At 38.2% G+C, this 19,101-nt stretch overlaps 4 protein-coding genes across 4 annotated transcripts in view; 2 read left to right on the forward strand and 2 right to left on the reverse strand.

Annotated features, from left to right (window-relative positions):
• LOC117988430 (F-box only protein 32) overlaps positions 1–3,781 on the reverse strand; it is a 33,997-nt gene extending 30,216 nt beyond the window's left edge. Inside the window, exons 1-2 of the mRNA XM_034975576.2 lie at positions 3,583–3,781; positions 3,309–3,359 (exon numbers count right to left, since the gene is read on the reverse strand). Coding sequence (XP_034831467.1) covers positions 3,309–3,359; positions 3,583–3,683 — 152 coding nt within the window. The 5' untranslated portion in view covers positions 3,684–3,781. The remainder of the gene's footprint in view (positions 1–3,308; positions 3,360–3,582) is intronic.
• A 1,108-nt stretch (positions 3,782–4,889) lies between these two features.
• Ccdc56 (Coiled-coil domain containing 56) lies at positions 4,890–5,196 on the forward strand. Its single transcript, XM_034975588.2, has one exon. The coding sequence runs from the start codon at positions 4,933–4,935 to the stop codon at positions 5,194–5,196; it is 264 nt and encodes an 87-aa protein (XP_034831479.1). The 5' UTR covers positions 4,890–4,932.
• Positions 5,196–6,268, forward strand: mtTFB1 (mitochondrial transcription factor B1). Its single transcript, XM_034975580.2, has one exon. The coding sequence runs from the start codon at positions 5,196–5,198 to the stop codon at positions 6,213–6,215; it is 1,020 nt and encodes a 339-aa protein (XP_034831471.1). The 3' UTR covers positions 6,216–6,268.
• The window catches only part of LOC117988425 (tRNA dimethylallyltransferase), a 251,610-nt gene continuing 238,773 nt past the window's right edge, over positions 6,265–19,101 (reverse strand). Inside the window, exons 5-7 of the mRNA XM_034975564.2 lie at positions 14,261–14,376; positions 8,150–8,360; positions 6,265–6,761 (exon numbers count right to left, since the gene is read on the reverse strand). Of these exons, the coding sequence (XP_034831455.1) occupies positions 6,432–6,761; positions 8,150–8,360; positions 14,261–14,376 (657 nt within the window). The 3' untranslated portion in view covers positions 6,265–6,431. The remainder of the gene's footprint in view (positions 6,762–8,149; positions 8,361–14,260; positions 14,377–19,101) is intronic.

A 19,101-nucleotide genomic window follows, 5' to 3' on the forward strand; every position in this document is an offset into this window, starting at 1 on the left:
TTCTCGGGGCTTGTAGCTCTAATAAAAGACAGACGACACGACATGACAAGACCTGACCCGACCCGACCCAGACGGACAGACGGACGGACGGACGGATGGACGAACGGACAGACAGACAGACTCTTCTGAAAAAAAGGTTAACTCTAATTTAAGACTCGAGCCCAAAATAGGACTCAACGTCTTCAAGCTTTAAATAAAGCCTCAGCCCAAAAAAGGGCTCGAGCCTTTTTTACGACTGGGCCCTTTTTTAGAATCTTCCGTTAGCTGAGCTCTAAAAATAACTCCGAACCTTAAAATAAAGGGCTTTGGATCACTACCCATAACTCAAGAAGAAGAACTCTCTCGACTGTCAGCATGATTCAGTCGGCAACTACTCTATTCGTCGAACCCAGAGAGAAATGAGGTTACCGCATACGATTAACACACATACATATAAACATCCTTTTCACACTTCCGACTGAATAATTTTATTACCTAATCTAATACAGTTTGTGTTAAATCGCGTGCTGACTTCGGAATAAAAATGTTTATGATTTCAACGATGATATTTATCGTACCTATAAATTATTATAGGAATGTATGTTACGGACTAAAACCGTTTTTTTCATGACATTTGACACATAAAGTTAAAATGGCGCGTGAAAACTCATTTTTTACGCATGATTTTGTCATTGTTTCAGATTGTATTGTTTTTCTTTCTCTTGTGTTAAGTAAAATAGTAGAGCCAACAATTTTTTTAGAAGAATTGTAAGTTTTGTAAAAAGAACTCCTGTCACAACAGTACTGTGAGTGTGTGAGTAAAAGTCCTGGTTATTACTACAGCAACATGGTGACCCTACCGAAAGGGACATCTCAGTCAACGTTAAAAATAAAGACGTGCTCCAAATTTATCTGAATCACCTCTTCCTCTGATGGCGCAAAGGGTCCTTCGATAAAAATAATCACCGGTTTCCGAAATTAATATTTTATCTCAAAGGTTCTCTTGGCGATTGAACTGTCGGTTATTTTTAATGTTGCCTTTTATGGGGTTATAATTTATTAGTGGGATAAATATCATGTACTTTGGCGCCTTTTTTAATCAGGTGACTTTTGTATCGAATAAGTATTTGCATACATACAAAGAAAAGTTATTGTCCCACAGTTTTATAATGCTAATTTATTAATAGTTTAAAATGGTTTTTTTTTTAGTTCAAGGTATAGGTACGTACAATAAATATATATAAGCTCATATTATGAATGAACATCAACAGAATATTATGTCCAACCACGTCTCAAACCATGTCAAGTTATTCGCAACCAGTGCTTTATCTTGAAAAATGGCACATGGAATCTACTTCAGTGGAGACAGAATATTGTAGAGACCAGAGACCTACATGTAAAGAGGAAAGCTTTTAATATAAATGATGATTCCTCTGAAATAGAACATAATCGTCATGTACCTAATTGTTATGTATTTAAAACTAAGTCAAGTTTTATAGGTAAGTAGATATAATATTATCAGGTTATTTTAGGTACCGAGCAATGACTACTTACACTAAAAAGCTTAAAATAAAAAATAAATAAAATACTGACTTCCAAAACCACTACAAAGTAAAACAATATTTTTCGTTTCTACACGTGTATGTATGTGGGCGAGCATAATAAAAAAACTAGAAATCAAACATACATACTATTTGTAGTGGTTTTGGAAGTCGGTTTTTTCAATATAATATTTTTTATAAAAGGAACAATGAGCTTACTTAATTCGCTATAGTCCGCCAAACAGACAACAATTATTGTTCCTTATATATCACAGACTTCCGGAAAATAAGGAGATCAATCCAACATGTTGAGTTGTTGACCCTTTGATTTTTGATAGTCACTCAGGCGGTTTAAGTAGATAACGAACGAAGATAGATCTTATATGTGTTTGATGTGTGTGTTCTATGTGTTTGATTCTATAGAAACCTGAAAATTTTTGTCTTTTGGGAACCCTATATTAATATTCTCGAATATTTTCCTATTGAATAAACTCCAACGGCGAATGTCGCTCAGTAATCTTTCAATTTATTTTCCCCGTTTTATCGTCAGTCTGCCCCAAGCTTGACTGGATTGACTCAAACGATCGAGATTGTAGTTTGTACATTTACGTGACCTATATTTCAGAAACGAATTCTCGCTGTCGGGTTTTGGGTACATAATAATCTATTTTTGTCAGCACACCTTTGCTCGTTGCGATGTTTATAAGTAAAATGTAGGTATGTATAACGGGGTTATGTGAATTTAATTATGTAAACTGTAAGTAGGTAGGTAATATTGTGTTCATATTTTTGTTAAATTTTATAATGAAGTAAAGTTTTTATTTCGTAATGACTGTTCTGCTTAGCACCTGTTGCAAGATATTTAAACATAGATAAGAGTTTTACTGTAAGTAGGCAATCAGCTTTTTAGGGTTCCGTACCTCAAAAGGAAAAACGGAACCCTTATAGGATCACTTTGTTGCCTGTCTGTCTGTGTCAAAAACAAGAAAAGCTCAATAGGTTGTGGCCTATGGGGCAATGGACAGGGCACATAGTTTGAAAAACCGATGATGCGTGGAAGTCCCTACAAGAAACCTATGTGAATGTGCAACAGTGAACGTGTTTGTGTTGATAATGATGATCATGATGATCATCAATATCATGATCACATGAAGTTTTTCTTCTTAACTATTGTTAGATACCTTCACTACCTACCTGACTTTTTTTAATTATTACAATATCCAAAATCTTTAAAAATTTAACCTACCTAGCTACTTATAGAGGTAGGTAGATGATGCGCACGGATTTCGGTTTTTTAAAATGCCCTGAGAACTCTTAAATCCGGGATGGGTAGAACCTAATTATACTTTTATCCCGGAAAATTAAACACTCGTCATTGGGACGAAAGCGTGGACAGGCCGTGAAAAGGACAGACAGACAAACACACTTTCACATTTATAATAATAGGTAGGTATATTATAATATAGGTATAATATACGTAATAGTCAGTCATTTTAATTCAGTTTACAGTTTGAACGCATTATAATAATAATTAGTTAGTAGGTTTGGTACCTACCTAATTCTATAATCTAGTAGATTCCTAGGTAACATTTACCTATTAGGTATTTAACAGTCTCTACTTCATCTATAGCTGATGTTTCATGTTACAGAGCGAAGGACTCACACACACACACACACACACACACTTGCGTGAAAATCAATACCACACAACAATAGTGAAACAGCTGATCTACATACCTACCACTTATAAGTATTGTTAGAAATAGGTAATACCTAGGAAACACTCACCACTTGTGCTGATTATCATCGGAGTTATTATAGTTAGAGATAGCAGCATATCTGCAATACAAAATAAAAACAAGCATGTACCTACATTCACAGATTTTTCATTTACAAAAAAAAAACAAGCGTTAGAGCGTCTTCTAGAAACAAATTACATTATATTAGTTAAGGTAAGTAAGGTATATAGGGAAATAGGTAGACAAATAGTTCGTGCTTAGATGCGTCGAACGGTTTACGAACAAAGGAATAAGGATAGTTTTGTTTTGCAATCAAAACTCACCTTTGCGCAGTGCATTCCAAAACTTTCTTCTTCTCCCATCCCTCTTGCGTTTTAACCCACTCTTCGCCTGGAGAACGCCAGTCTTTTGATATAAAAGGCATTATATTTTTGTACACAACACAAAGTTCCGCGGTCAGAAATCTGATTACGAACGACCAATCGCTTCGAACGCGCGACTGAAATTGGTTGTGAATTGGTTTTTGCAACTTGCAAGTTTTGTGGAGTGTTGAGCGCTGCGAAATGCATGTGCGAGAAAGAGAGTATTTGTTTAGAAAGGGACAGCTATGCGCATGCTTCGAAGTTCCAGCTCAAACGTCACAAACAGCTGTTCTTGTTGTTGGCTTTTGCCATACTCCATACTTTGACTGCAATTTGCCATGTTTCGGGATCAGGAAGTCATATTATTAATGATTGTTATTAATTAATTCCACTGAAAATTAAAATATGCAATATTACTCAAAAATCATGATCAAAATAAAAAAGACATAAATCGAGATAAATCGGAAGTTGTCTAATAGTGAAAGCTGAACGTGCGAAATGGCGGCAAATTGAAAAAAACAGGCAGGTACCTATATCTTGTATCCCTGTGTATAACTAGGAGTCAATAATGCTTAATCTATGCTAGGAATAAACGTGTTTAGCATCGATGGTCGAGTATTTTCCGCGATCTGCTATCCACCAACAGGCCTCTATTCACGGTTAGTCTGTGCCATCCATTGAAGCCTAGAACCCAGAACCATAAAACCATTTGAAAAAAGTCCTATAAAGTATGTAGGTATGTGCAAACCTGCTGCGCGATTGCGGGAGATTGAAAGCTACAATGTCACGAACGCAATCACCTCTGATTGGTTGCCGCTCGCTCACTATTGGCTACAATGCATTGTTGCAACAAGAATCGCACAAATTCAGCCAATCAGAATAATTGACATTGTAATAATAATTGATTGTTTTAGGCAATCGCCCTACTGTGCAAACGTATGGCAATCAGAGACAAAGAGAATATAATCACTACCTACGTTTTACAGAGACGTTACAATGGCAATACTGGGCAATAGGTACATAGCACGTACATAGAGATGGTACCTACCTACTATGAAAAATGCAATAGACAAGAACCTAGACAACAAGACAAGGACCAGAGTACTAACTGAATTTTTAACATTCGTTCAATCATTCATTCTTTGGTTGCGCAACGATTGCGCTACCAATATTGCTCCTATATGTTATTGGTCTGTGTTTCTTATGGCTAGACTACAGGCAAGAACATGAAGAACATCGTACTCTGTAGTCTATGATTGTTATTTTGCCAGAGAATTTTCTTGGAGGTTAAAAAATATTCCCTTTCTCGTGATGGGAGACACTAATTTGAAGCCAAAAATTAGCACTGGAGCACAAGATCCCGTGCTCAAGCAGGCAGAACTCGATTATATGAAAATTATTGAGCAGAAAAATCGCGAACGCGTACAGAAATTACAACAGATTTCCCGAAGAAACAGAATCACTGGTTTCGCGATCGGCGGTGGTGTATTCAGTATTTACTTGTATTCAATCTTCGCCGTGAAGCAGGAGACCTTTCTCGACGATTTCAACGAGCCTGTGAAGGTGCAGCAATAATGGCCACGGCTAGAGCTTTACAAGTTAGATTGCCTCCCTTACCAAGTATTAAAGATATTATCAGATTGTACAAACTACGCGCTCTTAGGGAACTATCGCAGAACTTTTTAATGGAACCACGATTAATCGATAAAATAGTACGTGCCGCTGGGAATATAGAAAATAATGTAGTTTGTGAAGTGGGACCGGGTCCAGGAGGCATTACAAGGTCGATCATTCAGCAGGCGCCACGGAAACTTATTCTGATAGAGAAAGATACTCGCTTCATACCCACATTAGAGCTTTTGGCAGATGCTTGCAGGGGAAGGGTAGATGTAGATATCATAACGGGCGATATTCTCAAAACTGATGTTTCACACTTCTTCCCTGAAGATGTTAAACGAGAATGGACTGATTCCCCACCTCCCATCAATTTAATTGGCAACTTACCATTTAGCGTGTCAACAATTTTGATGATAAGATGGCTTGAGATGATTTCTAAAAAGGAAGGTGCATGGGCATTTGGCCGCACAAGAATGACATTAACTTTTCAAAAAGAAGTAGCGGAAAGGATGGCGGCTGGGATAATGGATAAACAGAGATGCAGACTATCTGTCATGTGTCAGAATTGGTGTAACGTTAAGTATAAGTTCAATATACCAGGCCATGCCTTTCTTCCTAAACCAGAAGTTGATGTGGGTGTAGTAACACTAACCCCTTTAAAACAGCCAATAATAAGTCTACCTTTTAAAATGGTTGAAAAGGTTGCCCGACAGATATTTTCAATGCGACAGAAGTATTCCATCCGGGGCTGCCAGACTTTATTCCCTGAAGAAGTTAGAGAAGAAATGGCACTCAGAATGTATAAGATGGCGGAAATAGACCCGGTAACAAGGCCCTTTCAAATTGCAAATGGAGAATTCAATCGCTTATGCGAAGCATTCAATGAAATAATCAAGAAGTATCCTGAACTTGAAAACTATGATTATAGAGCTCCTAAGAAAAAAGTTGATGTTAATTTAGAAGAGGCAAAAGTTTAATTATTTTATGTATAGGTGTTTAGTAGATTATTAAAACTATTTGTTTATTGTAATTATCTTTTTATTTATTATTTCATTTAATATCTTGTCATCAACATCAACACAAATAATTAAAACTAAGAAAAACATCTAAAATTAAACAACTGAACTTATTAATTAGTATTTGGTACAGGATGCATAAACTAGTAGGTATTCACTTCTTCTCTATTCTACATTCTAGTCTCTATTTTCAGATTGTGCTGCTAATTTCTGTTTTTCCAAGTGCATAGCCATCTTTTTTTTCTTCTTCATTACACGCATATGTTTGTGGGAGTTCAGATGAATTGAGAATTCTTTATCTCCAATAATAAGCCTTTCACAAACCTCACAATAGTTGCATGAATGGCCATCAATACCTCTTTTATCTTCAGAAATACATTGTTTTAAAGGCTCGTATTGGCATGAAGTTTCATTAATGAAGTTATCTATGATGGTGATAGCTTTATTTTTGACTTCATCGTCCCATTTGGAAAGATCTGTTGTGTCCAGTTCATAAATTGCTGGAACCTAAAAGAAAAAGGTAATATTAGTGACATCTATCGAAAATTTCAAGTACTACTTCTTTAATCTACTTAACGATAGATAGCGCTCTAAGTTTTGTTTATTGTTTTTCTACTTGACACTAGATGGCGTTAAATATGGTTTTTTTCCCCAATGTAAATATTAAATACTTTGAATTCGTATTACACCATTTATAAATAACTAGCTGATCCCCGCGGCTTCGCCCGCGTAGATTTAGGTTTTTAAAGATCCCGTATAGCCTATGTCACTCAGGAATAATGTAGCTTTCTACAGCTGGTGAAAGAATTTTTAAAATCGGTTCAGTAGTTCTAAAGATTACCCCCTACAAACAAACTTAACGACATTACCTCTTTCGGGCCGTGCAGCAGAAATCGTAATATTTTAATTTCGCCATAACTTCAAAACCAAACGTCCAATTTTAATCATTCAAAGACCAAATATTATCTCCATAAACTGTTCTTAGTGATGAAATCATTTATTTTGATAAGGATTAATAGCATGAGTAAAATAAACGCGTTTAAATGTAGTCCAAAAAAAATTCAAGATTTTTAAATAAAAAAATGGTTGCTGTGCCTCACTCGACATAGATGGGTATAGTGTGTCGCGGACTTTTTTGTAGATATTTATAAGATCTACAATTAATTAGAACATTTTATGGTTCTATCTTTTATAGTTTAGGCAGCGTACGCAAAATAAGTAACTTTTCTGGTTGATTTTTTACACCTTGTGTCCGAAAAACCCAAATATCTTACGGAACCCTATTTTTTTCCAAAATAAAATATAGCCTATGTTACTCGTGGATAATGTAGCTTTCGAATGGTGAAAGAATTTTTAAAATCGGTCCAGTAGTTTTTGAGCCTATTCAGTACAAACAAACAAACAAACAAACAAACAAACAAACAAACAAACAAAGTTTTCCTCTTTATAATATTAGTAAATAATATAAGTAATGGCATTTTCTGCAACAAAATGTGTACATTATTTATATGATTACACTAAAAAATATAATATTTTATGAGAGCATTAAGGATATTTATAAATACGGAGCTCGAACCTTGAGAGTTGAGACAAAATTCCTGGTAAAATTAAAATTTAATTTCAAAGGTTTTTTGCACAGAACATTAAAGAAAAATTAATGAACAAAAATAAAAAAATAAAGTAATTTTTATTAAATTTAAAATAATGTAAACAAAATAAATGTAAAGTACCTAAAATTTCATAGGTCTATACTTACAAAGTTTTTTTACATACCTACTTGTAAATAAGTAAATTCCTACTAAAAGAAAATTACCAGACCTCTTAATTTTCATGACTATGCAAATTCAACAAAAGAAACGGCAATAATAGAATTATTATACAATTTTATTACCCACCTCTCTGGAAGGGTGTTCCAAGAATCGTCCCCTAACCATCTTGTTTTGGCGTCTCGCGTACCTCCTGGTCCCTAATTTCATGTTCGCAATACTTTCTTGCAGGAGCTTTTTCCCTTCGTCGGTGTTTTTCTTATCTGGGGGAAGCATTAGGTATTCGTGAAACTCCTTAAGACCTAGTGTTTGGAATACTCCTTTTGTATAGTCGGGTGGTCTGAAATTGAGGAAGTAAATACAATTTTAATATTTTTCTTATGAATTAACGACATCTTACCAGAGAGGTCACGAATAGTTTGTTTTGTTATGTTGGGGCCATCTATAGTTGTATAGTTGTATATGGCGAATAATTGATTCATCATCATCATCATCATGATCAACCCATCACCGGCTCACCACAGAGTACAGGTCAACTCTCAGAGGGGTTTTAGCCATAGTCTACCACGCTGGCCAAGTGTGGATTGGCAGACAATAGTTGATTACCTAGTGATTATTCGACTATTGGAATAGTCGAATTATTCGCCAAAATTATTCGACATCAAGAACAATACTATCAGCATCATCATCATTAAGCCACCATCGGCCCACTACTGAGAATGGGTCTCCTCTCCGAATGAAAAGGGCTTGGCCATGCCTAGTCCACCACGCTGACCAAGTGCGGATTGGCAGACTTCACACACCTTTGAGAACACTATAGAGAACTCTCAGGCATGCAGGTTTCCTTACGATTTTTTGTTCATCATTAAAACAAGTGATATTTAGTAATGCATAGGTTACTCCTATGCATTACTAAATACTCCTACTCCAAAACGATACAGTTACTCAAACCCCGGACCCTCCCGACTAGTTGGCCGACTAACCACTAGGCTGTGCATCCTGGTGCGAGCTTTAACGGGTCACTGTGGCCTGAAAAGGCACATGTATAACCTTAAGCTCCAGGGCTCGGACATCTGCAGGCTGTGCCACGAGTCTCCCGAGACTCCGATGCACATTATCTGCTTCTGCCCTGCTCTGATGCACAAACGTAGCGTCCACCTAGGGAGACACATCATTTATCCGGAGGATGTTACTTCAATTCCAGTCAAGAAGGTGCTGCTATATCTGGCGGCCACTGGATTTGACAAGGAAACGTGAAGTGGAGGCTAACACAATAGATCGGAGACGGTCGCAGTGATTCAGGGATAATAAGGACCTGTATAGCCCCAAAGAAGAAAGAAGAAGAAGAAGAACCACTAGGCTATCACTGCCCGCAATATATATTCATTATCATTACAAATACTTAAGCTGGAGCCTCGATAGCTCAACGGTTAATGGAGCGGACTAAAATCCTTAAGGTCGCCGGTTCAAACTCCACCCGTTGCACTATTGTCCTACCTACTCCTAGCACCAGCCTACCGGTTAGTTGGCTAATATTCCCCTTTCTCCTCCAACTATTAGCCAAGTTTATCATGATGGCTCATGATGGCTAAAAGGTACTCTTTTAATTTAAAAAAAACTAAGTAACTACACGCCGGGTGGTCCAACCGAGTAAGACAAAAGCTATATAACATATAGCTATATATAATGCATCTGATAATATATTCATTTAGTAATAACTTTTATATGAAATATCGGCTGAAACTGGAATTCAAGTAATTTTGCTTCAATTACAAAGTCCAAATAGGTACATAATTTGGAATATGGCCAAGTGTATAATCAAACAATTTAAAACTTTATTGTTCATTTTTTTAAGGTTAACTTTAGATTTTAGATAAGCGTGTGGCGTGGCAACCCTCTTAGTTTTCTTGAAGGCAATTAAAAAGTTGTAATTTTGTGTGAAGGGCTAAAGCAAACCACAGATTTTTTCGGTCACCGATTTCTGTATACCTATTCGAATTTCGAACAGATTTTTGTATGTAATGTTACTTTTTTTTATTCCACCAGCCTGTGTGCGTCCACGGCTGGACATAGGCGTTTTAGGCATGACACCAAATACTTTCCCTTCCTCATCCACCCGCGTCCAGCCACCTTCTTCAGGTCATCCGTCCATTGCAGCGGGGTGGAGGTCTAAGGTTAATCCATTAAGGGCTAGAAGTCTAGAACCCAGAACCGTAAAGATATTTGAAAAAAAGTCCTATAAAGTCTGTGCAAACAGTTCGTCTGAGTGAGGCTTTAGACTTTAGAGCTAAGATTTGCGTCGCGCACTCGACCGTTTCAGCGTGCTCATACTTTGCTTTTGTTCAACATTTTATTGAGCTCATTAGTCTGGAGTAGCTTTTATTCTAATTTCACACTTCATGTTGAAGCTTTATGCTCATTTTTACATTTTACGTTCATTGTAATTAGTACCACTTTTACGATCACAAATTAGCTGGCAAAAACTAATTGTTTATTTAATCATTTTCAACGTGGCGGTTTCTCCGTCACTCGCTCCATACAAACGTATTTTCGTTCTTATTTGAATATTAACCAATCGATTTAAATAAGTTAAGTGTTAGTTAGGTATGCCTTTGATGCTAAATATAAATGCACCGATTTCTGCGTATTCGAATTCAAACTGACTTTTGTATTTTGAAAAATAAACTTTCGCCATTTTGCGGAAAACTAGAGCATTAATTTACATATGCAAGACTATTAAAAAATGCAAAACTGGGCGTCAGTTAACATTTTTAATAGAGCAAGTTTTTATATTTCTTGTCAGGCTTTACTTATTTTATATGTTGTTGTCTGAAATCCCCGAGGTACCTTAACGCATTCATCCCATCTTATTTAAATATATTATGTCGATATTAGCCTTTAAAAAATTATAATAATTAACGAAATCTCGAAACTAAGCCTTAATATATTATGTCGTACGAAGTCATCAACTGCATAAAATATATGTAGGTAGTGTGAGTGATATGTTATTAGGCTTCAGTTTCCAACTGCAACGAACGCTATTGAGGCTATTGGGGTCACCGGTGAGGAATGAGGGAATGGAACGTAAACACTAGGATCTCAGCGGTTTAAGGTGGTTTAATGAACAAATCGCCCTCGGAGGAGGGAAGGCGTACATGTTCTCATAGAGAGTTACTGGAAGTGATGATTAAATATTATCTTTTAACATTGTTTTCTTTTTTGACACAGAAATAAAATAACAGAATAATGACGTATAAAAATTAAAGCCTGCAATAAATTATTGGACGCCGCTAAGAGCCGCGCCTTATAAGGTATCTGGATAATACATATTACATCGAACTGCGCAAACTATCAGACGTCGCGAACGTCCGCACCGACGCGACGCACCCTTGCAAGACTATCGTCCGTGGTAGCGCTGACATGACATCGTCGTTGCCCTAGCCTTGTGCGCGGTGCGTGGGTGTCCGCGGATGTCTGAGAGATATCTCCCAAACGACTGTGCACACCTATCAGTTGCAGCTATCAGCCGCGGCTTAAGACGCGTCCCATAGTTTGTGTCTGCCGGTGTGTCTGTGTCGTCAAGTGACGCCGCAACGGAGCGGCAGATTAATGTATTTAATATGCAATTGCAGGGCACGTCATTCGATATACTCAGTTATATTATCAGTAGGTAGAAGGTACCCATATTATAAATGCGAAAGTTTTTTGGTTTTTGATTTGTTGGTTTGTCCTTCAATCACGTCTTAACGGAACAACGGATCGACGTGATTTTTTGCATGGATATAGTTAAAGACCTGGAGACTGAAATAGGCTACTATTTATCTGTGTTTATATTGTGGGGTTTTTAAAAACCTAATTCCACGCGGACACAGTCGTGGGCATCAGCTAGTAATATAATATATTGGTAGTGATTTTGCATGCCACATCTAGCATGTTTGCCATAACAACCTTTATCCTTGTCAACATCGTATAGCCTGCGGTCGCCGCCGGCTATCGCTGTATACCTTTATACTACGGGTTACGCTACAAATATCATAGGTCACGCACTCCCTCTTACCTACTAATAGATAGAATATGCCGCATCGTAGGCGGGGCACTAACCCGAGTTTTGCACGCTATACATTGCGGGTTTGAAAAATACTAAATTACTAAAACTACAAAATGAGGCAAATGGTTATTGGCATTAAATTGTGTTTAGGTAAGTAGTATAACAATAACGCTTAGTTTTTGCTAGCGTTTTGGTAACACCCTGTATAAAAAAAAATCGCAGCCCCGTATTGCTGGAGCAAGATGCGAGTCAATTCCACGTTCCTTCATCATTTACATAATCTTTGATTGTGTAGATAAGATGTTTTATATAGCTATTCAGATGTTATTTAATTAATATCTTACACCGATACGTGAGGTGGACTATAGGCCCTCCACTGGAGCCCTTCTGGAGGGCCGCGCTTAGAGCGGTAAGCGCCACTCCATATCCTTTCACCAAGATCAAAGACTGCCGCCACTTTGAACGCGTCACGCCTCAAAATTCAGTTTTAAATCATCTCCACGAGGTAAGTGCTATAGAGAAATTCTTTTTTTAACTTAACAAATAATATAATCTGCTCTTTTTTGGGTTCCGTAGTGACAAAACGCGGCAGGATATATTGCAATAACGGTTTCGTAGAGCGTTTTCTCTGCCGTTGAGACCGACGAAACGTAACATATAGGTAGGTATGAGTGATAGAGACGATGCTCTACGAAGCAGAAATCTCTAAAGTTCGATGTGGAATATTTACTGTCATTACCCGTAGTTTCGTCCAGTCCGTCTGTCTGTTTGTCTGTGTCGCAGCCATTTTAAAAATATTATAAGAGCTGTAAAGTTGAAATTTAGTACAGTTATCTAAAATAACCCTTTATCGCTCCACAAAGGCATAAATTTTGAAAAAAAAAATTCAGGGTAGGTACCTACCTCTTGAACAAAGATTTTGGAATAAATTACTACCATATTATACGAAACTAGTTCATAAAATCCCGTGGGAATTCTTTCATTTTCCGGGATAAATATTAGCCTATGTCCTTCCCCGGGATGCAAGCTATCTCTGTACTAAATTTCGTCAGAATCGGTTGAACGAATGAGCGTGAAAAGCTAGCAGACATACAGACACACTTTCGCATTTATAATAATACTAGATGAAGCCCGCGACTTCGTCCGCGTGGATTTAGGTTTTTAAAAATCCCGTGGGAACTCTTTGATTTTCCGGGATAAAAAGTAGCCTACGTCCTGATGCAAGCTATATCTGTACCAAATTTCGTCGAAATCGGTTGGACAGATGGGCCGTGAAAGGCTAGCAGACAGACATACAGACACACTTTCGCATTTATATTATTAGTATGGATTAGAATGGGTAGTATGGATGATGATCGTCAAAGTTCAAAGCGATACAGAAGGCCGCTACTAGTACTTCTATGTTGTGTCTTTCTTTTTATAATGGTGTACAATAAAGAATATTAAAAAAACAGTTATTAGCACCTAGCTAGCATGACAGCTACGGAATCCTACTTTATTCGTGTTCTGACACACTTGACATATTTTTTAATTTTAGCAGTCCTACTTTTTTACCTTGATAATGTAAGAGGTCAGTGACCCGGAGGGTTGGCACGGAAGGTATGAAATGAAAGCTCCCTTTTAAAACTCAATGGCCGGTAGAAAACTAGAAACTGACAAAGTTACCAAACCGTGAAGTCAATTATTAAAAAAAAACATTATTAAAATTCAAAGGGCTACTCGTGGAGATGGAACTTCGTGAGGTTTTCAGTCAGTAGGAGTCTGACATATAAGTCCTGCAAATTGCTATTGCGCTGGAACCATGTCTCATTAACATCGAAATGACGTCATTTTGACGTTAAAATATATCATCAGCTCGAAACTTTAGTCTAGTGCTGACGTCAATGGCGGCCATGCGCATTAGCAATTTGCGAGACTTATAATTACACCTCACTGGACTTATAATTATCCTCGCACCGGAAGACCCAGCGTTGGAAGACCTCCACTAGGTGGACGGACGACATCAGATGAGTCGCAGGGAGCCGCTGGATCCAGGCGGCGCAAGACCGTGGCGTGTGGAAGTCCCTACAAGAGACCTATGTCCAGCAGTGGACGTCTATTGGTTGATGATGATGATAATTACTGTGCTCCCCCGTGGCCGGTGGTATCCATGATGGATTTTCCTCACGGAAAAGGAGAATATGATTACTCACTTGCCCTCCTTGATCCTCTGCTTGTTGTGCCTGTCGTGGAAGTTGAGCAGTTCTTCTATGAGGCCGTCTTCCAGCATGGCGTCCACTCGGGCGTTCAGGCGCTCGTCATGGACGCTCTGAAATAATAAATCACCTTAATCGCGGACATCATCTAATCTAAATATATAAAAGAAAAAGGTGACTGACTGACTGACTGATCTATCAACGCACAGCTCAAACTACTGGACGGATTGGGCATTGGCATGCAGATAGCTATTATGACGGAGGCATCCGCTAAGAAAGGATTTTTGAAAATTCAACCCCTAAGGGGCAGAAATAGGGGTTTGAAATTTGTGTAGTACACGCGGACGAAGTCGCAAGCATAAGCTAGTCCACACTAATATTATAAGTCTCCGACTCTCTGTCCGTAGGTCTGCTAGCTTTTTACCGCCCATCTGCTTAACTGGATGGAATTCGGTAAGGGATAACTTGCATCCCAGAAAAATCAAAGAGTTCACATGGGATTTAAAAAAACCCGAAACTTATGCGGACAAAGTCGCGAGCATCATCTTTCTAAGTTTATCTACTTACTAGATGATGCCCGCGACTTCCAACTTCGTCCGCGTGGATTTGGGTTTTTGAAAAATCCTGCGGGAACTCTTTGATTTTCCGGGATAAAAAGTCGTCCCCGGAACGCAAGCTATCTCTGTACCAAATTTCATTAAAACCGGTTGAACTGTTGAGCCGTAAAAAGCTAGCAGACAGACAGACATACTGACACACTTTCGCATTTATAATGTTAGTATAGACTATAGATAAAGGATATAAGTACAACAATTTCCTTTTAACAAATTATAAAGATAGGCTTTTGTACCGCTAAACCGAAGGGATCAACAAGATATCATTTATTATCAGCTAATCATATTCTAGTAGCACATTAAGCAGCAAAACTTCACGTTCGCAAAGAATCGTGCCGTAACGCAGAGCTTTCAATACTTATTACTCGGTATTCGGCACGAGGATATCGGATGAGGTGACCAAGCTTCACGGGTTATCGGTACCTACTACGGATTTTTTTTTAAGTTCTTAATTGCTTAAAATGCACATAACTTTGAAAAGTTAGAGGTGCGAACCCGGGATCGAACCCCCGACCCCCGAATAGGAAACCGATGTGTTGAGCAATAGGCTATCACCACTTCATTCTTAATACATACTTACTTCATTTCTTCAGTCTAACCACTATGACAAAAACCTTCACGCAAGTGCCAACAATAGCTGAACAAAGCTTAATCTAATGAACTTCCATTCAGACCAGACCAGGGCCAATTTAGATATTGCCTGTGCGGTGTGCCAGGAATTCAGCCCGGTACCTCCCACTTATAACGAGCACAGCGCTCACTACTGCGCTAGAAAGAATACCCGGCTGATTTTGTTGTGGGCGCTTCTCAGACCTGGGCGCATTTGGAACCCTCGTAACTTTAGTTTTAAGTTTACGTAATTAACTATCATCATTACATCCTCTTACAAATCCAATAACTGACAATCAAAAAATGTAAGTATAATAGTACCTAAGTACTTTGAATAAATGAATTGACTTTGACTTAGGGAGGTCTCAAAAAATTATTCGGTGTAATGGCTACCCTAGTACCGAAACAAAGGGATCAGACCTATATTATAGGGCGTGTACACATCGCATTGTGCAGCTAAATGCAATAAGAAGTCGTGGTTTTGTGTGAACAGCCGTGACCCACTTGCGAACCCACTAACCATCGCCGGTGGCGACTTGACCGGGGTGAGCGCACTAATAATAACTTTTAGGGTTCCGTACCCGAAGGTTGCCAAGGGGACCCTTTATTACTAAGCCTCCGCTGTCTGTTAGCGGACTGTATCTCATGAACCGTAATAGGTAGAGAGTTCAAATTTTCACAGAGTGTGTATTTTATTTCTATTGCTGCTAGAGCCACAAATAATAAAAAAGCCCGCACATTAAAGCGCAAAAAATCCGGCATTTTGATTTTTAAAGAACTTTATGTACCCAGTTACCCTCGCGCCATTAAGACGAATCTAATGACGTATCGTTTATAAAAATCAGTTGAGACGTTGAGTAATTAAGAGCGGATATAGGAACGGACACGGCTCAACCCAGGGCTGAAAAGATGCAGTGCAAACCGCAGTCGAGGTTTTTTTGAAAAGTTTTTAATTTTTTTTAAAAATTGAAAATGTTTTCTTCAATGTTGAAAATCATGCCCGCGCGGAATAGTGCCAAGAATACGGGCTGCATTTCTGCGCTGGACAGCCAGGCTGATCCGTTGCGCAAAAAATAAGCCAGCCCTTATGTCACCAGATGAGGCTATTAATCACGGTGAAATATCTCGTAAATTCCGCGCTGGACAGCTAAGCTGCTCAAATAACTTGTCAATCATCATCATTATCAACCGATAGACGTCCACTTGCTGGACATAGGTCTCTTGTAGGGACTTCCACACGCCACGGTCTTGCGCCGCCTGAATCCAGCGGTTTCCTGCGACTCGTCTGATGTCGTGCGTCCACCGTCGGGACACCCCACGGACGGTGGTGGGTCCGACCCACCACCGTCCGTGGGGGGTCTTCCAAAACTGCGTTTTCCGGTGCGAGGTCGATATTCCAGCACCTTAGGACCCCAAAGTCTATCGGTTGTACGAACTATGTGCCCTGCCCATTGCCACTTCAGCTTCGCAACCCGTTGAGCTATGTCGGTTACTCTAGTTCTCCTACGGATCTCCTCATTTCTGATTTGATCACGTAGAGAAACTCCAAGCATAGCTCTCTCCATCGCCCGCTGAGTGACTCTGAGCTTTATCAAATGATCATATTTATAAACAAAATACCTAACTGACTAGACTGAGTTTTCCCATAACCGTAGATGTTAATCCGCACTGACGCCTGTTATTATTACGTAACTAATATAATCAGATGCCTTGTTTTATTCGATCGTGACTCGCTACAGACTATAAGGTAAAGATGAAACCATATTCTGCTAAGTAAGATCTAAATATAATCTTACTTAATTTGTCTGTCTGCGTATTACAACTAAAATAAGTATAGTAAGTTCCTATACCTTGCACCTTACTGGAAAAGTCTCTGTATATTGCAATGTAAATAAGGGTACGTACTTCCTACCTTCGACCCAGTTGCATTACATTACATATGTATGTCGAAATAAGTCTAAAATCAAAAGTCTCTACATTTTCGAGTTGTGTCAGTTTGCATTCACAGATTTAGAAAAAAATTATCTTTTATATAATTAGGAATTCTTCATCCGGTCCGTCTGTCGGTCTGTCTGTGTGTCAGAGGCTATTTTAAAAGCTGAGAAATTTAGCAGTTCTAGAAACCTGCTACACAGAGGCATATTTAATATTGAAAAAAAATTGTTCCGGTTTGCTACCTAAACCTATATTTAGGTAGCAAACCTAACCATGAAAAGCGAGAACCGAATTTTTTTTTAACTCAGCGGAGCCACAGTTTTTGAAGAACACTGACGTAAGTGCTCGTAATAATGACATGTATTTGACTAGTTTTTATTTTATAATCCCAATGGATCCTGTTTCATGTAGAAATAAGTAAACGTATGCTTCATAAGATTGAGAGAAAATCGCTCGAGGAGACGTAAGTACGTAGTGGTGAATCTATTCATATGTTGGTGATACGCTCTTATTCTAGTAGAATATATTATTTCAAGGTCCTGGTATAATGATCTCGCATCGGAAAATGCAATGAAAGACCACTTAAGAGGGGAATAGACGCCATCAACGAGTCGCAGGGCCGCACGGACGCAAGCGACACAAAACCGTGAATTGTGAAAATCCTCTCAAGAACCAGAAGAACTATGTCCAGCCGTGGACATCCATCGGTGGAGATGACGGCGAATCTTTATATCTTAATCATAAGCTTTATATCTTAAATCTTAACTCAAATAATAATTCAAGATTTCAAAAAGAAGGCAATACCGAGAGTTTATACTAGTTGATTCGAGGACTCACTACATGCGATGTAATTCTAGGTTTTAACGTGTACTATTCGTGACTTATACTATAGGAACAGTGTGATAATCTATACCTACGTGGCAATTTAAATCAATGAACCAGATAGATACAAATGTTCTTAGTATTGTTTTATAAATAACTTAACACGTGTAACTATATATTTTCCGAATCAAAATACCTAATAAAAACCGGCCAAGTGCGAATCAGGCTCGCGCACTGAGAGTTCCGTAGTATAATCGTATTTTATCGACATCTTGCAACGGTAAATCAAAAACTAGTAACTAGATCTAACTAACTAAGATAATAACTAGTTTTAAAGTCACACGGGTTTAAATATTTGTGTGTAAATTTTTGGCACCGTGTAACTTTAAAACTGAATATTTTAACTGAAATTTGGAAAAATTTGGTGTACAGATATTAGTTCCAAGAATGTATCGACAAAATTTCATTGAGTTTATATTCAAAGGAGATCCAAACTAGTAACGACACTAGCCGGTGAGAAATATTGTACCTCGTCCTTTAGAATGAGATTTCGACTTTACGTACCTACTGCACGCTGTAGGTACGTATGTTTGGAGCACAATACGAATAAACCTCTCTCAATAGAACCATCAATTGTTTTTTCGGTCAAATTAGATTAATGGTCAAGTGATAATGATCGCTACAGGTCTTAGAATGCTAATCCTATAAAATAATAGGTAGGTATGTACTAGCAGGTAAAGAGTTGAATGATCTAATAATTGCCTCCATTCGGCGATCACGCTTGTATGCTGTAGGTAAACTCTAGTTTTTGTTCATTCGCTCGAGGCTGTATTCATTAGTCATGGTTTAAGTCAATAG

This window comes from Maniola hyperantus, chromosome 14 (assembly GCF_902806685.2).
Source record: "Maniola hyperantus chromosome 14, iAphHyp1.2, whole genome shotgun sequence".
Taxonomy (NCBI): domain Eukaryota; kingdom Metazoa; phylum Arthropoda; class Insecta; order Lepidoptera; family Nymphalidae; genus Maniola; species Maniola hyperantus.